Below are 21,075 nucleotides of genomic sequence, written 5' to 3' on the forward strand. Positions count from 1 at the left end.
ACCAAGTCTTGGTTTCGGACTTGACATTCATTCATGCAATGCAGGATGCAGTCCTCCTCGAAAGTTGTTGAACGCCCGAATGACGAGACACTGTTCTGAGCCAAAGAGCTTAACAGGGTCTTGCGTTTGACAGTTTGTTTTTCGAGGCTGGTTTGGTGTGACGATGTCTCACCGTTGCTATTGCCCATGCTTTGCTTTACGACTTACCTATTTCTACAGCATTTTCCTCGATTGTTCTTCAAAGTCCGCTCAGCGGCACCCACGAATTGCCTACACCTCGCGCTTCCAATGCGCATGTGTGTCAACTTTATATTTATCGTTCGAGTGGGAGATTAAAACCACGGTCTAGACAACCGGTCCGCTCCACCCTGATACCATAGAAGCAGTGTGGCATCAGGACTAAAATCGGGCAAACATATCCAGCGTGAATAACTGTGTTGTATTTTCACATGTTTTTGAGTGACGGGTGACTCGAGGCAGGGCCCCGGACGCTGCACCAAGTATCGCGTTACACGCAATGTCTTGCCCGTCATGAGAAACATTGTTGGCTCACGTCATGTAATGCCATGGCATGCTCAGCCTATTGATACTACCATAAGCTTCGAACGAAAACATGCTCTCTCAAACTCACTCTGAGACACTGTTGTTACTCTAAACTTTTGCACACAATGTGGCTCTTTCAGCCTCGTGTGCCGTCTGCGTGTCCCCTCGGTCATATCATTCAAGAAATCCAATACCCCGTACAAGGTGTTCGTGTCCCATTAACCGTTATACCAAGCAAAGCCTCGCATGCGCCATGTCTTTCAAAACAACGTTGATCGCCATAATTTCGCCGTTCCGTCAGCACATGTCTCAGGCAAATAGCCTTCGCTCAGACAAGGTCCTCGAAAATACTTCTCTCGTCCTGGAACGATATGAGAAACCTGGCCACGAGGCGCCCTGTATACAATGTCTGCGGATCCATGGGGAAAGGATGAGTCGACGTGTTGGGTATCATGTCGGTGGCTGCTAGAAACTGCAACTCTTGCCCTGAATGTAACAGACAATATTAGCTTTTGTGACTCTTTCCAGAACATACTTGTCAGTCCGTTAGCAGGGTCTGAGGTCGTACTTACAGCTGTCGCCGAACAATAGTTCTCGCAGTTGAGCCGAGAACCTGACAGCCGGTCCGTCCAGCTCGCCCTTTTCGGCAAAGCTGCTGTCAAGCACAGGGTTGAAACCTTTCGAGTTGGCCTCCTTGCTGTGCGTCTGATAAACTTGGTGGAACTGGTAAGCGAACTGCTTGAAAGGCATGTTCTCGACCTCAGCACAGGTATTCAGCGCAAGGCTTCTTTCGTACTCCGGTCTGGCGCTGTTCCTCATGTTGATTTCGTTCTGGGCGAGCACAAACGTGTCAGCTGCCGTCTCTACAGCCTCCATGAAAAGGCAGAGGACGAGAAAGGCGGCGGTGCAGGGTGCCCACTCGCGTCGGGACTTCGGCTTGAGCGATCGGTTGAAGAGTTCGAATAGTGATTGTACCTCGCGATGCATCAGCTCATCTACGATGGACTTGATCTGTCGTGCGAGGACTCGTGCGGTGGCATAGTTGGGGCCCTGCTCGATCATACCGACGGATCGAAGGGAGTCGGTCGTCTGTTGAGTGAGGCACAACTGTCTTGTCATGATGTAATGCATACAGTAGATCGACAAAGCACGATTGACCATGAGGGACTATAGTATGACTGTCAGCTCGGTTAATGATACGTCTGGCAATGTTTCACTCACCTCGGTCTCGTCAGCATACTCCTTGACGATCCGCAGCAGTTTCGCCGGCAGGTATGTGCTTGTGATGCTATCTGTGACCTGGGCGACAAATTCTGGCTCATTCAGGAGGTCTTGGATGTATCTCTTGGTCCGTTTCCTGAGGTTGTCCCTCTCGGCGGACTTCTCGAGGTCGACACCAAGGTTGGCTGCCTTGTTGGCCCTCAGCTCAACCTTATTCTGTCCCAAGTTGTGCAGCTGCCAGTGATTCTGCACCTCGGCGTTGGTAGGGGTAAAGAACTTGGCTTGTAGGGCCAACACTGTGCTGAATCGGGGTCCCGAGAATAGTTCAACAGAGCATACCTGCTCTACCCCCTGAATATGGAATCCCGCAATGTTCTCTCTGGTGAACTTGGCCATCTCTTTGCTTTCCAGATGACCGCGAATGTATACGGGAAATAGAATGGTTACGAAGTCACTGAACTGCCAACAGACCACCTGAGGAACTTGAACCATTAGTTTCTTGCAGCTCTTGCACGGACGTTCCAGGTCGCATTTGACCTTGCGACTGTGGCAGCAGAAACAAGCACCCTGTCTCCTGACTTGCAGGGCATTCTCCTTTGTGGCATTTGCCAAAGGTCCTTTACGTCCTCGCTGACTTGTCCGGTTCATAGCTTCGAAGCACTCGAACGGGTTCTCGCGACCAGCGTGGGCTGAGATGGAGTTAGGAGTCACAATGACAAACTTGCCAGATTGTTCTGCCTTCTTCTTCTTCTCGACCTTCCCGACCTTCACCTTTCGAATCGGTATCGATACCGGAGACTTGCTGCCGCCGGGGCTTGCTTTTGAACTGTTCATCGAGCTCGGAGAGTAATTGCTCACGGGTGATGGGGAGTTGTTGAAGTCATCCATGATGAAGATAGCATCATTACCCCTTGTGTTCGTAGGGTTCCATGGCGGAACATTAGGATCTGACTGTAGTGGCTGCTGCATGTTAAAGTTGACTTGGGGTACCTGAACCTGTTCGTTCGTGTCTATCGAGAACATGTCGGCTGTGAAGTTTTGCATGAGAGCCATGTCTGCAGCAGCATCAGTATCCTGCCCTTGAGGGGAGGCCGTCCTCCGCTTCAGCATACCATTCAAGCCCTGAGGTTGGAACTGGTTCGCATTTTGCTGTGAGAAGAGATACTGCTGCGGTGTCAAGAAGTCTTGCGGCTGAGTGAATCCACCGTCTGTTGTGGAAGCAAATATGTCTGTATTGGTATTGCTTGCTTGAGGCTGGAATGAAGAGGCATTGGTGGCAAAGAATGCGCTTGGGTCCATCTCTTCTAGTAACAGGGGAGAGGCAGCTGTTGGTGAAGGTGTGTTTCCAAGCATAAAGGGCGATGAATTGTTCGTAGAGGTATATGGTGGAGGAGTGTTGCCGGCAGCATAGGGTGAGGGTGTATTGCCTGGCATGAAGGGAGATGGCGTTCCATGGACATTTCCAACCATGGCGAAGCTTCCTAGGCTTCCACTGGCGGGATCAGAAAGAAACCCAATAGATGATGGGCCAGAGCCCGTTGCTGTGTAGTCGATGTACTGCCATGATTCGTCATCGGGGACAGACTCGAATTCGTAGGAGGATGAGGAGTTCGGTGACGGCCGGGAGTGTACGGAAGCCATTTTAATAGGTGTTGTATGATGCCAAAGGATATATACTGTTGTCTTGATAGATACAACTTGGATTGTAGATACTGCTCAGTGATATCCTCGCCAGATATGAGATGATAAGGGATAATAGTCCAAGCAATGAGCTCGAATGTATATACGGCCAAGTTGGGTCCTTTAGATGATATCGTATACCACTTCTTCACTCTTTGTAAGTTGAACTCGTCAAATGTCGTGATGTTGATCGTTACTCAGTGAGTGAATCCTAGTTCTTCAAGTCGTGTAGTCGTAAAGGCTCCAGTCCACTACCACTTTCACCTTTTCAGCGCGGGAGGGAGCGCGAGATATAAGTCAAAGAGAATCGCACTTTTACCAAAGCCAGACCGAAACGAACAAACAAACAAACAAATAGAAAGAGGAATAAGAAAAGTCAAGTCGTCCGTCTGCTTCACTTTTCCCTCTCGGTCAACCTACTCGGACGTCTCAACACTTCCCACGCTAAACCCAAACAGCTACCGAGCCTCTGGTACTTCATTTTCTATGAGGTTTGCACCCAGATTTAAGTATCTCAGAGTGCAGGGTAAGGCCTATCGCAACCAGTCATTTATGCACATGCTCAGCTGCACTATTCCCAATCAAGTATTCAGTCAAGTGATGGATTTGTATGTATTTGTATGTATTTTGGCAGATAGTGCATCTTCTTTGCTTTGACTGTCAGGCGGTCAGTAGAACGATTCTATCATAGAAGTGCGAGCTGTCATTCGGGATCGTACAGCAGCAACGGTAGCATTATCGATCTGTGTCTGTGACTCTCCGATTGGTAAGTTACGTACGATTTCGTGCATCACAGCATGAAGGCCTCAAGCCATCGTACAGTATCGGAGCCTCAATATCAGATGACATGTGGCCTCGAAAGCTTCATCCTCTTCTAGTGATCTCGGCAATGCCATGATTTACATGAATATTCCACATCAGTTCTGGATGAATCGCTATTGAAGTTCTGGCATGCCGTGCATAGACACACAATGTTTAGCTACCCTAGGACAAGAAGATGAATCGTGAGCTAGCTACCATGCTAAGGTTGTAATATATAGCACCTTCATTCATGCTGGGTTTCACTGAAACGGCCAAGGACAATGTCAGATTATACGTACCATATCAGGTCATATTGTGTTCGTAATACAATGCGATCTTGAAACCATATCTCCATCATGTCGTCCCGCAGCGCCCGTCAGCCTCCAAAGACCACGGTTGCTAGATTCCCAACCCTCACAGGGATCACACGCCCAATACATGCATGCCCAATGATCAACAGTGAAAATAAAGTTGAGATGCCTGCTCCCGAGAGATCATCATCATCACGGCCTTAACCCCCAAATCGTAATCCTGGCCAACCCAACCGATGCCCAACACCACCACCTTCACACTCGTAACCCAACGCCACCAACGGCTCGAACAGTTGAAATGACAGGCATAATGATGTGCCATAAGCTCTTCGAATCAGCTCTTGGTATCTCAAATACACAGTGATTTCATCATTGTGAGTCCTGTCTGTTCTGTATTGGAGCACTCTTCTTCAAATCGAGTTAAAAAAAGATAAGTATAAACATGTGCTAGAAACAAAAAAAAAAAAAAAAAAAAAAAAAAAAAAAAAAAAAAAAAAAAAAAAAAAAAAAAAAAAAAAAAAAAAAGCATGACTCGTTCATATGCGAAACAAAATTCCAGAGAAAACAAAGTGCCATAAAATAAACTCCAACACGCTCAGACATTAGCCTCCCAACCAGAAAGACGGTTGCTGGGAAGGACTGGTGCGATCCTGGCACGCCGGCCCCCTATTGACCCCTAGAGAGCATCGTCCGTATATGATAAACATTATCGTCCACAATGTCAAATTGTGCTTGTGGCCCCGAAACCTTTTCTGCCAGGGCCACATCCCTGTTTCTGATTCGTGCCGTTGTCGTCACCGGCAGGCATCATGCCTCCTGTTGTAGGAGAGCATATAAACGTATATCATTAGAGTCGATCGCTTTGAAGACTCGTGTGCTCAAGCTTGGATTCTTAAGCTCGGTACCGCGCTGCGGCACGATCCTGGATCTGCTTGTCTGTAGAAACGTATAGTCGGTCTAGGTAGTCCATAGCCGACGCATCCTTCAGGATCTTGGCCACCTGAATACCGGCCGAGATCAGCTGAAGGATGTTGCGGTCGTCCTTGAGAGGGCGACTCTGGTGCTTAGCAGCGTGTCTCATCTCGAGTGAGTTCTCGAGGATGGTGACAAACTGCTTGATCTGCCCATTGTAGAGCACTCGCGCTGGGATGCGTCGCTTCGTTGCGAGACGCTTGAGGAGGTAAACCCACTCGGTCCATTCTCGATCCTGAGGTCGCTCAACAGGCCTCATGTCCTGAGTGAGAGGAATGGGGAACTGGTACTTGGCAACGAAATCGTATGCGCATTGCGAAAGTCGGTCATTGACCTGGCTCAAAACACTGTCCTGCTCTTGGACATGAAGGTTCGTAGGTAGGTGAGGAAGTTCACGTTCCTGCATAGCAATGACATCGGGAGGTGGTCGCTGCAAGAACTGATGAGGACCGTCAAACTCGTCACGGTTTGAGGGACGTCTTTGCGATCGACCTTTGCCTGATGACTTTGACTTTCCTCCGGGAGCAGAGTTGCTCATCCCATTTTCCAGGGAGTAGTCGGACAGGTTAGGCGATGCGATAATATCGTCCACCGAGTCGGTAGGTGAGTATCGATCATGGTTCTCCCAGGACTGGGAGGTAGCTCCCTTGTATGAGCCATGGACGACAGGCTTTCCGTATGATCCTGAAGCAGGACGGGCGCCGTATGATGGAGCAGCGGGATAGGCTGACTCGGGTCGCGACATATGGCCGCCAGTACCAATGGGCAGACCGCCAGCTAGGTTATAGTTGCTAGCTGAGTAGTTGACACTTGAAGCGGCCGATGTTACTAATGAGTCCGAGCTGGTATTGTTCCGAGAAGTACCATACCTTTGTGCTGAGTAAAAGCCATTGTCGAAACTGCCATGTACCGAGGGATCGGTAAATGAGCTGCTGGTGAGTTAGCCAACCATGATCCTTTCATACGTACAGAGACGGTCAGCAGAGGGGGGGGGGGGGGGGGGGGGGGCTCACCTGCGAGTTGGATTCCAGGGACTGTTGGACATTGTTGAAGAGTTGTAGGCATGATCTGGTTGTGCCATAGTGTACTGGCTCATCATTGTAAAAACCGCAAATAAGTGTTAATTTGGACGAGACCAGACGAGACTTGCGGCTGATAAAGAAAGAATCCACCGGCGTGAAGAAGCAACAGAATGGATCCACGTTCCCAAGTCCACGCCTTGGGTTCCAATTAAAAAAAAAAAAAAAGAGAACAAGACAGGCTACCGGTAAACCGATGTTAATGGAGATGAACAGCGGACAGCTTGTACACTAGTTATGGATCCCCTTGGGTCTTGAGGGGTCCCTTGGGCAGTGAATGATCCTGGGCCTGGGTTCCCTTTCTTCCAAAAGACAGGCTGGGCTGGGCTAAGTATCCTCTCCAGGGTCATCCACGACGGTCGACTAGGGTTTTCCTTTTTTTTTTTTATGGTGGTGAAATTCCCTGGGTCCTGGGTTCTGGGTCCTCCTGCTGGGCTGGACTGGGTTGGCGGCTGTACAGTACAGTAGAATGTAACTTGTAGTCTAGGCGGTGTGACCTGTGTGACCTGTGGTCTGTGGTAAGGTATAGACGGATGTGGTCCAGGCAGATGGATCACTCTGCTGAGATGGCCGTTTCTAGGAAGAGCAGGAAAAAAAAGAAACTAGGTAAACTTCGCGGGATGATAGTGAAGAAGCACTAAGACAGTAGTGCAAGATCCTTGGAGGCGCTTCTGAGCGAACCAGTTGCGGGTGAAGCTGTTGAACAAGCTGATCTGAACCGAACTGGTACAGAATTGGAAGAGAATCGAGAGGAGTGAAGCTCGGAACGGGGACGATTTATGTTCGTCCGTGAGGCTGCAAGGGATCAAGGTAAGGTACAGACAGAGACGGGGACGACGCATGTCATGAAGCGAAACCCTTGTCGTGAGAGATGGATGGCGATGGAAAAAAGCGATGCCCCATTCACTAGCGAGTGACTTGGTTAGTCTAGTTAGTCGAGTTGAGCAGTGAGTAGCCTGTAGTAGTGCGCTGTAGGTAGTGGGAGGTAGTGGGCAGTGACAGGGACCAGGCGTGAAGCAAGTCAGTGATGAGATGGCCCAAATCAATCCTTTTTCTGCTAAGATTTGCAGTGGAATTCGCCCCAGAATCCTATTCCTTTGATCTTTTGGAGGGTGTCAATCCGGCGATTCGGAGGTTGTTGTTTGTACTGTAGCTGAAGAGAGTGTCAATTTAATTAACATCGGCAAATATCTTGACTTTTTGGATGGCGCAAGCAACCTAACTACCAAGCGAACAGAACCCACGAGCGAACCCTGTCTTTGATCCAAAGCCAGCCAGGGTGGGTGACGTCTTGTGTGCCAGTTTAACCATCAACGTTCAGTATGGAACACCTTACCTATCCCACGACGATACCTACTGGACATATTGTGTAGCCAGAGAACCGAGTAGGGAGTGGAGAGGTATCGTCAGTGGGAGTACTGACACTGAGTGCCGGGTTACCCCAGAGTGCCTAAACAAAGTAAACCGAAAGAGTCACTGCCTCAACCGTGACAAATTGAGAGTGACTGGGTGACCGAGTACATTGGCATTGGCATTGGGCGCTCAAGCATTGTTGCCCAAGCAAGCGAGGCGCGTTGGCATCCATCCATCGCTGGCTGACCTCATACTTGTAAGAGAGTGACAGAGTGAGTGAGCGAGTGCTGTACTGTACATACTGTCTGTATGTACAAACAGGGTAGTACCTGGAATCGTTGAGGAGCGGTCAATCAATATCAACCAACGATGGGACTCGCGAGATAGGACGGTTAGAGACTAACGTTCAGGTAACTAAAACGTCCAGGTCAGGCACCAAGGCGTGTTGTCTTGCGTATGTAAGTGAACCCGACAGGGCTTCGATTGATGCCCACTGACCACCTCTATCTTGAATCACGGGACGGGAGCCCGAGCGATGATGGGCAATGGATGGTTGGGTATTGGCTTTTGAATTGTTTGGGCTCTGTTCCTTGTTTGTTGCTGCTCAGGATTATGTATGATACCATACCCATACATACACAACTTGACCCCCACCAACTCATCGATTAATTGACTGCCAGCAGACCACCCTCAGCAAGGCGGAATTGTCGAATCTGGGGGTTGATCGTTAATAGGGCGGTCGGTGATTGGGTCTGCGTTGTTAATCGAGGAACGATATGAATAAAGGCTGACAGTATTTGACGAACTGCGATCATCATGGACCATCATCATCAGTTGCAGCCATTACCTAGGAGTCTGTGATTCTTGGGTAAATGCAATCTCCTTGCTCAGTAACTCACACCGCACCCTCACGCACACATACAACAAGAAGACCTCCTCGATTCGGAAGAGGGCGACACAGTGGTCTGACGCTGATGCAAATGCCAACAACCGACAACGTCAATGATTACTCCACAGCCCTGTCGTGGCCCTTGAAGCTCGTGGCATCTCGGCAGCTGGCAACGGGACGAAGAAAGGGTCTGCCCGCCTCAACCGGCCGAGTTCAGGCTTCAGCTCTGTTGATTGTGAGGCGGATGTACGTATGCAATATCAACTCTGTGGATGAAAGATAACTATCGGATAAATTCTCGGTTCTGGAGTCCACAACTTCAAAGGCTGAGAGGGAGTAGATATTGACCGCCTCGTGGACAGCGGCATCTGCTCACGTCGATTCCCCATATTCCATTAGCCGAAGCAGGGCTGCCCACTGGAAAGATGCCAGATCATTAGTTAGCATGACATGGGCAAATGCATGTGACCCGATCTGCGGAACCCAGGCCAAATGTTCCATGTTAAGTCAATTGTCGCTTCTTTGATTGACGTGGAGGAGATGAGGTGGCACAGCCAAAGTGTACGACAATGTCTTTTATCATGCCGACTTTTCTCAGCCACTCAGAATAACCTTATTCTTTCGACGAGTCGGTAAATTCTTTCCTTCTTTCTTATTTTCCTCGGCTTTGCTCAAAACACTCGCTCTCCCGTGTCCGCGTCCGCGTCCCTGCATCGCAATCGCTTGCCTCACTGCTGATCAGCACCTATCACCACAGCCTCAATCAGAATCTCGGCCCATCCGCTCGAGTTAGCTCAGCTCTGATAAGAGACATATTTTGTTCAGCTTACCTTCTCAATCACTGATAGGCCACTGAATTCCTCAATCTTTTTCTGGATACGACATGGCGAGCTTCGACTGTTTCACCCATCATCCTCGATACCCTGGACTCATCTAGCCCTAGGCCTTCAACACGAGGTTCACCAGCCTCTCTGATTCCAGATATCTAAAGTAATTTCAGGACACGAGACAATCCTCCCTTGCTGAGAAGACAAACTGCGTCATTGTCTCTCCTATCTAAGGCTGAACAAGACTGTGTCTCGCGCCGCCGCTTACTAGCACGTGGTCCATGGCTGAAAGAACACGAGCTATTCTCTTGGTACCAGGCGTTCGTCAATGCAGTCTCCCCTGTTGACATCTGGAAAGGCCCAAAATAGACATCGATCCCCACACTTTGTTCACTAACAGTTGAGCGAGGGACACTTTAACAGTCAGCTCCGAGAGGCGGGCCCCCACACCGACGCCTCAACCGCTCCGCTCCGAGTTGGAGATTCGGCCGCTTTCGGTATCGCGAGAACCTCCTTTGCTATTTCGTGGTACGAGACAATGAAAGAGAAGCCGCCAGCTGGGAATAATTGGCTTGTATAGAGAATCGCCTCCTTCCAGGGGGCGTCGGATCGGTTTCGTGTTAGTCCATGCCATCGGGTCGTATGCCGAGCATGATATCCTCGTCTTCGCGTTTACTTCCAACAGCCAACGGCTAGGTATCCAAAAGTTTGAGCCATCACTATCATCCTGCTCCTGTCGCGATGAGGCTACGATTTGGAATAGCTGTCGCCGTGCGTATTTTATGTGACGTAGCAGCTTCTCAAGGACGTAAAGTCTAGGTCCACCGGAAAACGAGACATTTTATTCTAGCCCATTTTCTCTCCAGGCGGCCGACTTTTCTCTCAGTATGGCCTCACTGATCTCATCAACCCCGGGCGAAAATGAAGCCTCTACGGGTTTTGTGAACAAGCCCCCGCCACTGGGGACCTAGCGAGTCATGGGGCTAAGAGAATCAGTGATATTTGATTGGGTAGAGACCCTGCAGCCTTCGTCTAGGAAAACGAGCTTTGCTCCCTTGAAATCTATTTGGGGATATCCCGCCTACTGGCGTGGATTGTATCGGGCAAAGGCTGGTCCTCAATACGAAGGAATTCTTGAATTGCCTGCCTCTGATTTCTTTGAACCGTGTCAGCCGTGCTTCAAGACCACGCTTCTCGTGGAATATTTCCTCTCGACTGCCCCGAGTCATTGGCGAGGCACCTGGTGATATACGGAGCCTACATTAGCAACATGTAGACGAAGCCACTGTTGTCCATAATCAGTCCCAGAAAAGATATACCGCATAGCCACTGAGGAATGCCAAGATAACATCATGGCGCCGCCAAAGGACAAAGAACGAAAGAGAAAGTTTCATCGGAGAAGCAAAAACGGATGCACTCGATGCAAGGCAAGGCATGTGAGGTGCGACGAGCAAAAGCCGCTTTGGTATGTTAAACTTCCCGGTCTTACTCGTGGAACAACCGATGCTTTCCCCTCGTTTTCTTGTCGTTGCTGCATGGCTATGCGAGGCTCCGGCGTGGGATAGACGAGCTTTGCATGAGGCTCCGGTCGGTTGAGTCGTAAGCCTTGTAGGACTGACTAACAAATATTGCCAACACAGCACCAATTGCCTTCAGACGGGGAGTGAATGCATATATCCAACTCCAGAACAGCCGCTCCCATCCAATGATTCGTCACCTTCACCATCATCGGCGTCCAGCAATGTTGCTCTGGGGAATTTTGGGTCCCAAATGGCACTTACCGAGTCAGCGGCACCAGCCTCGCCAGGGATGAGCAATGCCCTCAACAATTACGTTGGAGGGTCCTTCGATGCTCTTCCGGAGCACTCCAAACGCCTTCTGCGACATTGTAAGTCACTTTACCGAGAGAAATACTCTTCCCACAGGGCTAACATTTTGTACCAGTTTCACAGTACACGGTCTGGGGCTCGAGGCCTGTTGCTCGGGAGCTGGAATCTTCAGCGTGCGTCAACCCGGTAGTTGGGTCGATATGACTTGCTAAACACCTTGAGCTGACAGCCTGCTAGAATACAAAAATCGTTCGAGAACCCTGGCTACATGCACATGTGCCTCATGTTATCAGCATGTCAGTGGGCATGGGTTACCGGTTCGATGGACGAGGTCAGGATCCCATTCCTGTACCATAAAGCAGCAACCTATCAATTCGCGAGAGAACAGCTCCAGAGTCCTGAATTGGCACAGAGCGGAGACACTATGTTGGCTATATCTGCGCTTGCGCTGACTGAGGTATGGATATCCTTGGTTAATGATCCGACCCGCTAGTCAATCGTCACTAACAACCAGTGATCCAGGGCGCGATAGGAGAACTGGACGCTTCCTCAAGACACTTGAAGGGTATACAATCCGCCGTAAAGGAGTGGAATAGGGTTGTCGACCCAGTGCCGACGTTGCCCCAGAGAATGCTCAAAATGTCAGTTCTATTCAGGGATCACAGTGCTAACAATGGTGTTTGCTGATATTTGTTCAGGGTCGGAGAAGGACTACGAACCGGAAAAGCAGGCCAGCTCGTGAACGTGCCCGAATACCAACCAACCTTTATGGCTCTCCTATTTGCGTCGATATGGGATATCACAGCGCTGCCGCCGCGCGAAGCTCCGAGATATGGCTGGTGGGAAGATCTCGAAACACCAGCGGCCAGACTTTGGCAAAATCATACCAGAGACCTCAACCTCAACTATGAGATTTCAAGAGGTTTCAGCGCGAGTCAATATGTACCACGAATCTTGAACGGTGACCCTAAAAGTAGTCGAACAAGTTTCATAGCGACCTTCTTCTATCTTTGTTCTGAGCTGGGCGACAGATACTTCGACGTAACCATGATCGATTGGCTTCTTGAACAACTGATAGATGATGTTAATGCAGGCGAAGAACATCTGAGGATGAGTGAATGGACACAGTCACTCTGGTTATTTTGCGTACTGTTTGGAGCGTCCATAGCGTTCACTGGCCGGGCCAATAATGTAATCGAAGAAAGACAACTGAGCAAATGGCGAGGCGTTTACGGCGACAAAATGAAACTGGCCAGTCGAGAGCTGGGAATCAAAAGCTGGCAGTCAGCCCGGGCGATGCTGGCTGAGGTGGTGGGAGGGATAGACGGCGAATTAGAAAAGGGTCTAGAGGAGTTATGGAATGAGGGGATATCAGGAGAGACATCGGGCGAGAGCAGTGCAAGTCCAGCAGTGGTAGAGCTGTCAGAATCCGACTAAGCCATGAATGCTTCGTTACCTTGGCTGAGTTGGCGTCTGACTGCTTGAAAACAGAGTGGGAGCAAGCCAGGTGATGCGTGGATGCGAGCTATCATATATTTGGTGTTGGCATGTTGTGGTTCAAGGCCAATAAGAAGGGTCCATGAGATACCCGCAAGATAGATATCGGCTGAGCTGACGGTAGAATGAGAGGACATCAACTCATAGAATACATATAGTTTTCCCTGGAGGAAGAGATGAAATTCAGATAGGCATGTAGTGTTCAACAAGAGACTCAAAGAGCCACAGACGATAACAAGCTGAGGCGGTTACACCATCACGTGGAGTTGCGGGCCGCTTCCCGTTTTCTCCTTTCGTTCCATTGTTCCTTCTAGCAACTTTCCCAGGTAGGAAATACGGGGAATAGACGGGGTGGAGGGGAAGGAAGGCACGGAACGGCGCTCCCGTTGAAGAAGGGAAGGAATGTACGGTACGGTAAACTCAAAATCGCGGGTGGCTCGGACTTATCAGGGTCCATCAATCAAACATCAACAACGCATCGAATCGAGATGATTTTGCCCGAACTTCATCTCCTTTCTACCTATGCTCACGAGTCACCTGTGTCAGTCAGTATCGGTAGACGCCGACCTGGTCAGTGTTTCCAGCGACAATGCTTTATCACCAACCATTTCTGGGACTGGGCCATCTTATGACTTGGTTGTTTGGGCTTGTCTCGCCATCTTTTCTCACTCGATCATCGTGCCCCAGTCGCCTGATTTTGTATTTGCATGTGCATTTCACACACTCTTGACCGCAGTTATGTGTCATATGCATGCCACGAGCGATTTGCTGGCCCATCCTGTAGCCCGCCTGGCCGCTCTCATCATTCTAACGGACGTCTTAAAAACAGACCAAGGCCTACCCCGCCTGTTGCGGTCTGCTACATGAGCAATCACAGGTCGTAGATAAAGCACCTGGGTGATAAGCGGCATGCTCGGTGTGCCGTCTGTTGCATATTGGCTCACAGGATGTGGCCTGGTTGGCAATGGTTGCTTTGTTTTATCCACCCATGCTGACTTGGCCGCAGGACTTGAGAGTAAAGGAGGGCCACTTCTGACAATAGCGCAGCGGGCCACGGCCAAGAAAACATGGCCAAACCCTGACAGAGAGACGAGAATGACAGAGTCTCTCGTTGACTAGCGACTTGTAAATCCTCGAGGCGGTGGTGGAAGTGATCGTCAGGAGCCCGGCTCTGAGATACTTTGCGGTCCAATACGGAGGCTGCTGTATCCGACACTAGTTTTCATCCCAAGGACGAATGCCTCAATGATCAGCCTCAGTAATTAATCGTTCGCAACACAGGCGAGATGACCATCTGGACGCAATCTCGGCCAACCTCTCATTTTTCCTTCCGTCGACCATGTTTCCTCACATCTTTTCGCACCGCATCCGTGTCCAACTTGGTTTTGCGCTCACGCAGATGCAGTGATGCGTTGTCCAACAGCCATTATCCCTTCCTCTCATAGGTTAATGCTAGGTGATAGGATGCAGACCAGGCCTTATCTCCACTCTGACCCATCCTAAATCAGGGAAGTTAACCAGTCGCTCGTCGCTTTGGCCCATCCCTTCTCTGCTGATCCTTGCAATAGTCCAACACACCGGTTTCTGCACTCTGAAATCACAAACGCCAACTCACTCCTGCGACCAGACAATGGCCGCGTTTTGCGGCAGTTACATGGATAGTGGAACCCTGTCGCGGTAGCAGGTCAGGCTTCTATGACAATAAAACCCGCAGGATCCCTCGTGGCCCAACGTCTTCCTTCTGTTCCTCAATTTTCCTGCCCAACTCTCGCCTCTTACTACCCAACCAACCATTCAGTCTCATCCTTCAAAGACTACCAAGCCTTTCTTACCCTTCTTTCATACACAACTATCAAAGTTTTCAATCTTCCATCTGGAATTGAAAGCAACCCAATCAGCCTAAGGATCCATCCTGTCGCGCAACAACAACAACTCGACAGATTGCCACTGGTCTGAACGTGCAAGACAACGCCCCAACGTTGTTCTTTGCTGATCCACGAGCTCAATTTTGCTCTTCATTCCGAGGATACAATGACTGTTACTCTTGTGACACAGCCTGCTACCATGCACGCTTTCAAGAACTCTGACCTCGATGAGGTTCACTCGTTGTCCAGGTACTGTTTTTCTTACTCTTCCCTGGGAGGTTAGCATTTGCTTTTTCAATCATGTTGCTCGCAAATCATGTACAACGACAATCTTGCTTCACTCTGCCCAAGGATACCAAGCCAGGAAACTTGTTTCAACTCTCGACCCAAGGACATTTCCCGGAACATCCTTTTCTGGATCTCAATGGACCTTGACATACCCATGAATAATCACGACAACAAGCCCTGGACTCATTGACTGGATCTGTCCGTCCGGACATGAAACAATAATATTGTATACTGGCCATGAGCCCCGTGAGTATTGCCCGCTTTCAAATTGAATCAGCAGCTCTTCGCCCGGAGGTCAAACCTGGACTATTCATGGACCACAAGGATTTCTCTTCCGGATATCAGGAGTCGACCCAAGGACAATGGACCTTTTCCTCTGATTCTCGTTTTCTGGATATGGACCTTGGGCGGATGGTATTTCGACAGGACATCACACGACCCATGGAACTTCGCCTGGACTCTGCTCCTTCTGTACCGCTTAGCGGTGTTAGACATCAAGGTAGCATCTGGCTTGATGGCCTGCAATCCAATTTGATTGCTTCTTCGTGCAGCCGCACTGGACTTCCATTCATGGACACCAATTATGCTTTCCACTGGACGTTCTTGCTACCAGGCCCCAATGGACACCGAGGATCTCATTGTTCTGCTCAATCGACACTGGACTTCCACAACGACAATACATGATGCTATGCCAACTTGTTTTTCTGCGAATACTTAGATTGAAGGCCTGGACTTTGCGACAATACTCAACATTTCCTACCTGCCACTGGAATACTGCCGGATTCAATGTGATTTGATTACTGTATTGACGACCTTGCCTGGCTACAACAATAATCCATGGATGACCTAAAGGATTCCGACAGAATGCAAGATCTAATCCTAGGCTATGCTTCACACTGTCATACTTGGTCTGTAAACTAATACCACGTTAACCCCATCTCGAATGCTAACCTAGTAACAGATTCAAAGTTGATTCCGAGTCATGATTTAGTCTTGTTTCATGTTTCATTTTTGGTTTTATTTGCTTTCACATTGCGAAGAACGGGACACTGACCCTTCCCCAGCGATTATAGCTACTCTCAGCCAACATTGGCCCCCAACACTGGTCTCTTTTCTTTTTCTTCTCAAACAGAACCATCAGCGGACCTGTTGACAGGTTCGTCATGGGCCACGACAGTAGAAGGACCACAGAACTTTCAAGATTTCCCAGACAATGGATCCGCCCATTCCGGAGAAGCCGAGGAGTTCATTTTCACATCTGGCCATGCTACGCCCCGAGGAACCAGGGTGCCTTCCCAAGGAAACTGGTCCACATCCAGGACTACCGCTTCTGTGACCCAAGGTGGACAAGCCATGTCCAGGGTGAGCTCAAGCAGGTCTAGCGGCTCTTCGCTGTCACAATCATCACATCTGTCCAACATGGACTTTACAGGTAATACTTCCGCTCTCCAGACTGGAACCCAGACCGGCGCTACCTTGCATGGAATTGATACTTGCCTCCTGGACCCTACCGATGGTATCACGAACCAGATGTACTGGCCCGGTTATTCCCTTGACGGTGGACTGAACGGTGATGCCACCTTTTCTCTTCCCGATGCCAACCCTCTGCATGTTGTCCCTTCTCATATGCAGCTCGGCCCTGATGTTTCCCTGGTCGAGAACTCTCCTCCCAGCCCTTGGGATTGCTTTTCTAGCTCTATCTCTCGATCATCTTCTCCCAACACTATTGAGGATTTGTGGTTTCCTAACCAGAGCCCAAACTCATCCCCTGAGATTCAGTGCCAGTCACCAAGGTACGTAGCCCCCAACCGCATAGTGACCAATGATCCGGTTTCTTACCAAGTCGACTGTTTTAGCCTGGACCGGAACATTCCCTTGATCTCTGAAGATGCCAATGGAAAAGCCATGCCCACATTCGATGAGCTTCCTGCTGCTACCTCTGCCTTCACTGGTCCACGACGACAGAACAGCGATGGTGAGTCCGCTCGGGACCATGACCTATACAAGAAGGCCGCTCCATACGAGGATGGACTTTACCACTGCCCATGGGAAGGACAACCAAGCTGCAACCACCGACCCGAGAAGCTCAAGTGCAACTATGAGTAAGAAATCATCAGTCAATCAATGAGATAATGTATACTGACTGAGCTAGCAAATTCGTGGACTCTCACTTGAAGCCCTACCGCTGCAAGGCTGAGTCGTGCGAGGGCGCCCGCTTCTCGTCGACTGCTTGCCTCCTCCGCCATGAACGTGAGGCCCACGGACTCCACGGTCATGGCGACAAGCCTTTCCTTTGTGTTTATGAGGGCTGTGAGCGTGCCGTTCCTGGAAATGGATTCCCTCGCCAGTGGAACTTGCGTGACCACATGAAACGTGTTCACAACGATCACGGAAGCTCCAGCGGCTCACCTACAACTGGATCTGCTCAGCCTGCTAAGGGACGTAAACGCAAGACTGAGACTGCCGAGGCTCAGACTTCCCACAGCCGCAAGGCGACTGTCAAGTCAATACCTCCTCCCCCGGAGCCCAAGGAGGACATGACCCAGCCCCTCATTGACCAGTGGATGGAGCACCGCAAGGCTGTGGAGAGCCTCATGCGAAACCTCGTCAAGCCTGAGGACACCCAGAACCTCCAGCACATCGGAACTCTCCAGAACCGCCTGAGCTCCATGATGAAGCTCACCAACGACCTCAATGCCATCAACAACCCAGGAAACACCCTGGTTGGCACTGGCTGAATGATTTGTAAGTAGTTGTCTGGATGTATATACATGGGTCAAACTAACTATCTTTCAAGACATGCGAGTCTTGTCTGCTACCAAAAAAAACACCGAAATTGATTTGTGCAAGTGCACAGGCAGAGAAAAGAAGTCCGTCTAATATAGAGACAAATTCTGAATCTCGAAGACGTCCCAAGAACCGGGCGATGATGCCACAGATCTACGGCAAGAAGGACATGTCCAGCCGAGTAGACTCTTTCCTAGGAACGGATTCACTTCATTACTACCGGAATCCATCAATCCAAGGACAAGGACCACGGATGTCAACCCATGGATTGCGCTATTGCTGCGCCAGGATGATAACGGAGTTCCTGTGACGGGAGAAACACCAAGGACTTTAGAGTCGAGCTGAGGAGGAAAAAGGGGGACGTCGCGAAGATGACAACAGATACACTGATCATTCTCATATGAGTTTGATACAGATTTCACAGAGCAAGTACAACAACAACAGATGGCCCTTGACAACAGGAAAGGGTAGCAGATTTAGACACTTTGTTTGGGAGGAATTTTGATATTGATAGCATCACTACACATAGGATTTGAGTTCAATCGAGTTTTTTTTTAGAAGAGTTTCACAACATGCGGGTGTAGCTCCGTAAACGCTTTTGAGAATGGCCTGACATGGTTGTCGTGTATGGGTCGACAGTAGCGATGGCCCGACTCAGTGACATTGTTAGATGGACCAGGGCCTTTTCCTTATCCAAGCTATGGGTGCAGAGTCCTAGATTCATTACATATACATTTTAGATGCGGCATCAAAGGGCGAGAAACAAGTCAAGATCAGCGGTGAAACCTGTAGTTTTTCGGGAGAATCAGGGCCATGGTCTCCGGGACCAGATCGTGGGATAGTGAATGCAGCAGCTCTTCTGTTTCGGGATTGTTTTCACCACTGCCTCTGTGCCTGAGACTTCCCTTGCTCACCCCACGTCACCGGAACTGTAGAGATTATGCTTTACTGAGGTCAAGGTCGATAAATAACACGACAACTGCGCTGAGTAGCTCCGAGATGTCGGCTCGGTCACAGTCTCGGTGGTTTCAGTAGCATCCAATCCAATCCATCTCGTAGTCGAGGTTGTTAATTACCTACCTAGTGGAGGCCAATGATGGCTGTTAGGGTCCTTGAGCCTCCACTATGACGCTACTGCGTTGGATCATCCAAAAAGAAAAACGGCATGGCAGAGAAACGTCTGGAAGTCTTTTGGTTTTAGAATGTATGTATGTCATATCAAATTACGCTGCTGGGCAGTGATTGACGGACAAGTGGATGAAGGAGAGAAACGGGAGGGCAGCGTATAATGAACGGTAATAAGCTCCGAGCTCTGCCGTAAGTAAGAGAGCGAGCATGTCAATGTGTTCTTGTAAGTGCTATCTGGGTGTTGAGCTACCTACACATAAAGTTGAGAGGGAATATGAATGAACTGGCTATTCTCACCAGAATTGTAATCAATTCTCCCCCTAACAATCTACTAAACCCAGAACTGAACCCATTGATCCATGTCCTGGTCGTCTGTCGATAATTCATGACCTGACTTGGTCGGCCCAACCTCAAGTACAACCTACCCACCATGAGACGTGGGCGCGGGTAGCTTAGTACCTAGCTGATGAGCTACTAACGAATATCCATTACTGAGGGACTATTTACATAAGATACCTACTAGCTTTCCCCAACTCAACTCAAAACACCACTTTCATTCTACTTCATCTGCCTCAATTTTTGCTCACCTAGTTTCATCTCCTCTAAAACATCATTCCACATTAATACCATCATCATGGCTCGCAAGTTCTTCGTCGGCGGCAACTTCAAGATGTAAGTTTCTACCCCGCCATAGCAATCTGCTTCCGCTCTGCTCTTCTCAGCTCGATCGATTTTCTTGCTGCCCCTCCCCCTCCATGAAGCAAAAAGGCCGCAGATATTTCTTAGAGCTACCCAGAAGCTTACCTTAATTCTTTATAGGAACGGCTCCAAGTCGTCCATCAAGGAGATTGTCGATAACCTCAACAACGCTGATCTCGACAAGAACGCTGGTACGTCGTTCTACTGTCCCCATGCCCCGCGCATCATCCCAGTTTCTCAACAGAACCCCTCCCTCCTTTTGCTAGAGCGACATCAACTAACAGGCTCTCAGAGGTTGTTGTCTCTCCTCCCGCCATCTACCTCCCTCTCGTCCGCGAGACCCTCCGCAAGGACATCGAGGTCGCCGCCCAGAACGTCTTCAACAAGCCCAACGGTGCCTTCACCGGCGAGATCTCCGTCTCCCAGCTCAAGGACAGCAACATCAACTGGGTCATCCTCGGCCACTCTGAGCGTCGTGAGATTCTCGGCGAGTCTGACGAGACCATCTCCTCCAAGACCAAGTACGCCACTGAGAACGGTCTCAAGGTCATCTGGTGCTGCGGCGAGACCCTCGAGACTCGTGAGGCTGGCAAGACCATCGACTTCGTCTCTAAGCAGCTCGAGTCCCTCAAGTCCCAGATCTCCGACTGGTCCAACATTGTCATTGCCTACGAGCCCATCTGGGCTATCGGCACTGGCAAGGTTGCTACCACTGAGCAGGCCCAGGAGGTCCACAAGGCTATTCGTGACCTCCTCCGTGGTATCAGCGACAAGGTTGCTGACGAGACCCGAATCCTCTACGGCGGCAGTGTCAACGAGAAGAACTGCGGCGAGCTCTCCAAGCAGCCAGACATTGACGGTTTCCTCGTTGGCGGTGCTTCTCTCAAGCCTGCTTGTAAGTCCTGTTCATATGCTTTCAATGGCACTGTGTTAACTGATACCTCTAGTCGTCGACATCATCAACGCTACCAAGCAGTAAATGCATGAATTCAAAAGTACAAAGTCTTGCTCCGTTGAGGTCTTTTATACCTTGACAAAGGGGTAGATAGGTAGATAGATGATGAATGAAACAAAAATGATTATACCCACGAATAATTTGTCATTTTATGCGAGAAACACTCTCATTGAGTGATTCTGTAACTTTTGACTATCACATGAAACGGAAATAAGATCTTGCTAGAGCATAGGTGTTCAACCAGCGGTAAAGACGAGAAGCAGTTGTCATTCATGCCCCAAACATCATGGAGATCTCTATAAATCGTACAAATTTCCTCGCAACCCAATGCTATAAGCAGCCCCAATATTG

The 21,075-nt window shown here is 49.6% G+C and overlaps 5 protein-coding genes across 5 annotated transcripts; 3 read left to right on the forward strand and 2 right to left on the reverse strand.

Annotated features, from left to right (window-relative positions):
* Positions 1-871: 871 nt before the first annotated feature.
* J7337_002363 (uncharacterized protein) lies at positions 872-3,405 on the reverse strand (the record flags this gene model as incomplete). Its single annotated transcript, XM_044820093.1, has 3 exons — positions 872-1,029; positions 1,116-1,632; positions 1,765-3,405. The coding sequence occupies 3 exons, from the start codon at positions 3,403-3,405 to the stop codon at positions 872-874; spliced, it is 2,316 nt and encodes a 771-aa protein (XP_044684393.1).
* A 2,043-nt stretch (positions 3,406-5,448) lies between these two features.
* Positions 5,449-6,573, reverse strand: J7337_002364 (uncharacterized protein; the record flags this gene model as incomplete). Its single annotated transcript, XM_044820094.1, has 2 exons — positions 5,449-6,457; positions 6,542-6,573. The coding sequence occupies 2 exons, from the start codon at positions 6,571-6,573 to the stop codon at positions 5,449-5,451; spliced, it is 1,041 nt and encodes a 346-aa protein (XP_044684394.1).
* A 5,700-nt stretch (positions 6,574-12,273) lies between these two features.
* On the forward strand, positions 12,274-12,942 carry J7337_002365 (uncharacterized protein; the record flags this gene model as incomplete). The annotated part of the gene is made up of 1 exon (XM_044820095.1): positions 12,274-12,942. One exon carries the CDS (start codon positions 12,274-12,276, stop codon positions 12,940-12,942), a length of 669 nt encoding a protein of 222 aa, XP_044684395.1.
* A 3,632-nt stretch (positions 12,943-16,574) lies between these two features.
* J7337_002366 (uncharacterized protein) lies at positions 16,575-17,893 on the forward strand (the record flags this gene model as incomplete). Its single annotated transcript, XM_044820096.1, has 3 exons — positions 16,575-16,948; positions 17,012-17,257; positions 17,308-17,893. The coding sequence occupies 3 exons, from the start codon at positions 16,575-16,577 to the stop codon at positions 17,891-17,893; spliced, it is 1,206 nt and encodes a 401-aa protein (XP_044684396.1).
* A 1,811-nt stretch (positions 17,894-19,704) lies between these two features.
* TPI1 (triosephosphate isomerase) lies at positions 19,705-20,748 on the forward strand (the record flags this gene model as incomplete). Its single annotated transcript, XM_044820097.1, has 4 exons — positions 19,705-19,742; positions 19,890-19,960; positions 20,062-20,664; positions 20,717-20,748. The coding sequence occupies 4 exons, from the start codon at positions 19,705-19,707 to the stop codon at positions 20,746-20,748; spliced, it is 744 nt and encodes a 247-aa protein (XP_044684397.1).
* Between the last annotated feature and the right edge of the window lie 327 nt (positions 20,749-21,075).

This window comes from Fusarium musae, chromosome 2 (genome assembly GCF_019915245.1).
Source record: "Fusarium musae strain F31 chromosome 2, whole genome shotgun sequence".
NCBI classification, from domain to species: Eukaryota; Fungi; Ascomycota; class Sordariomycetes; order Hypocreales; family Nectriaceae; genus Fusarium; species Fusarium musae.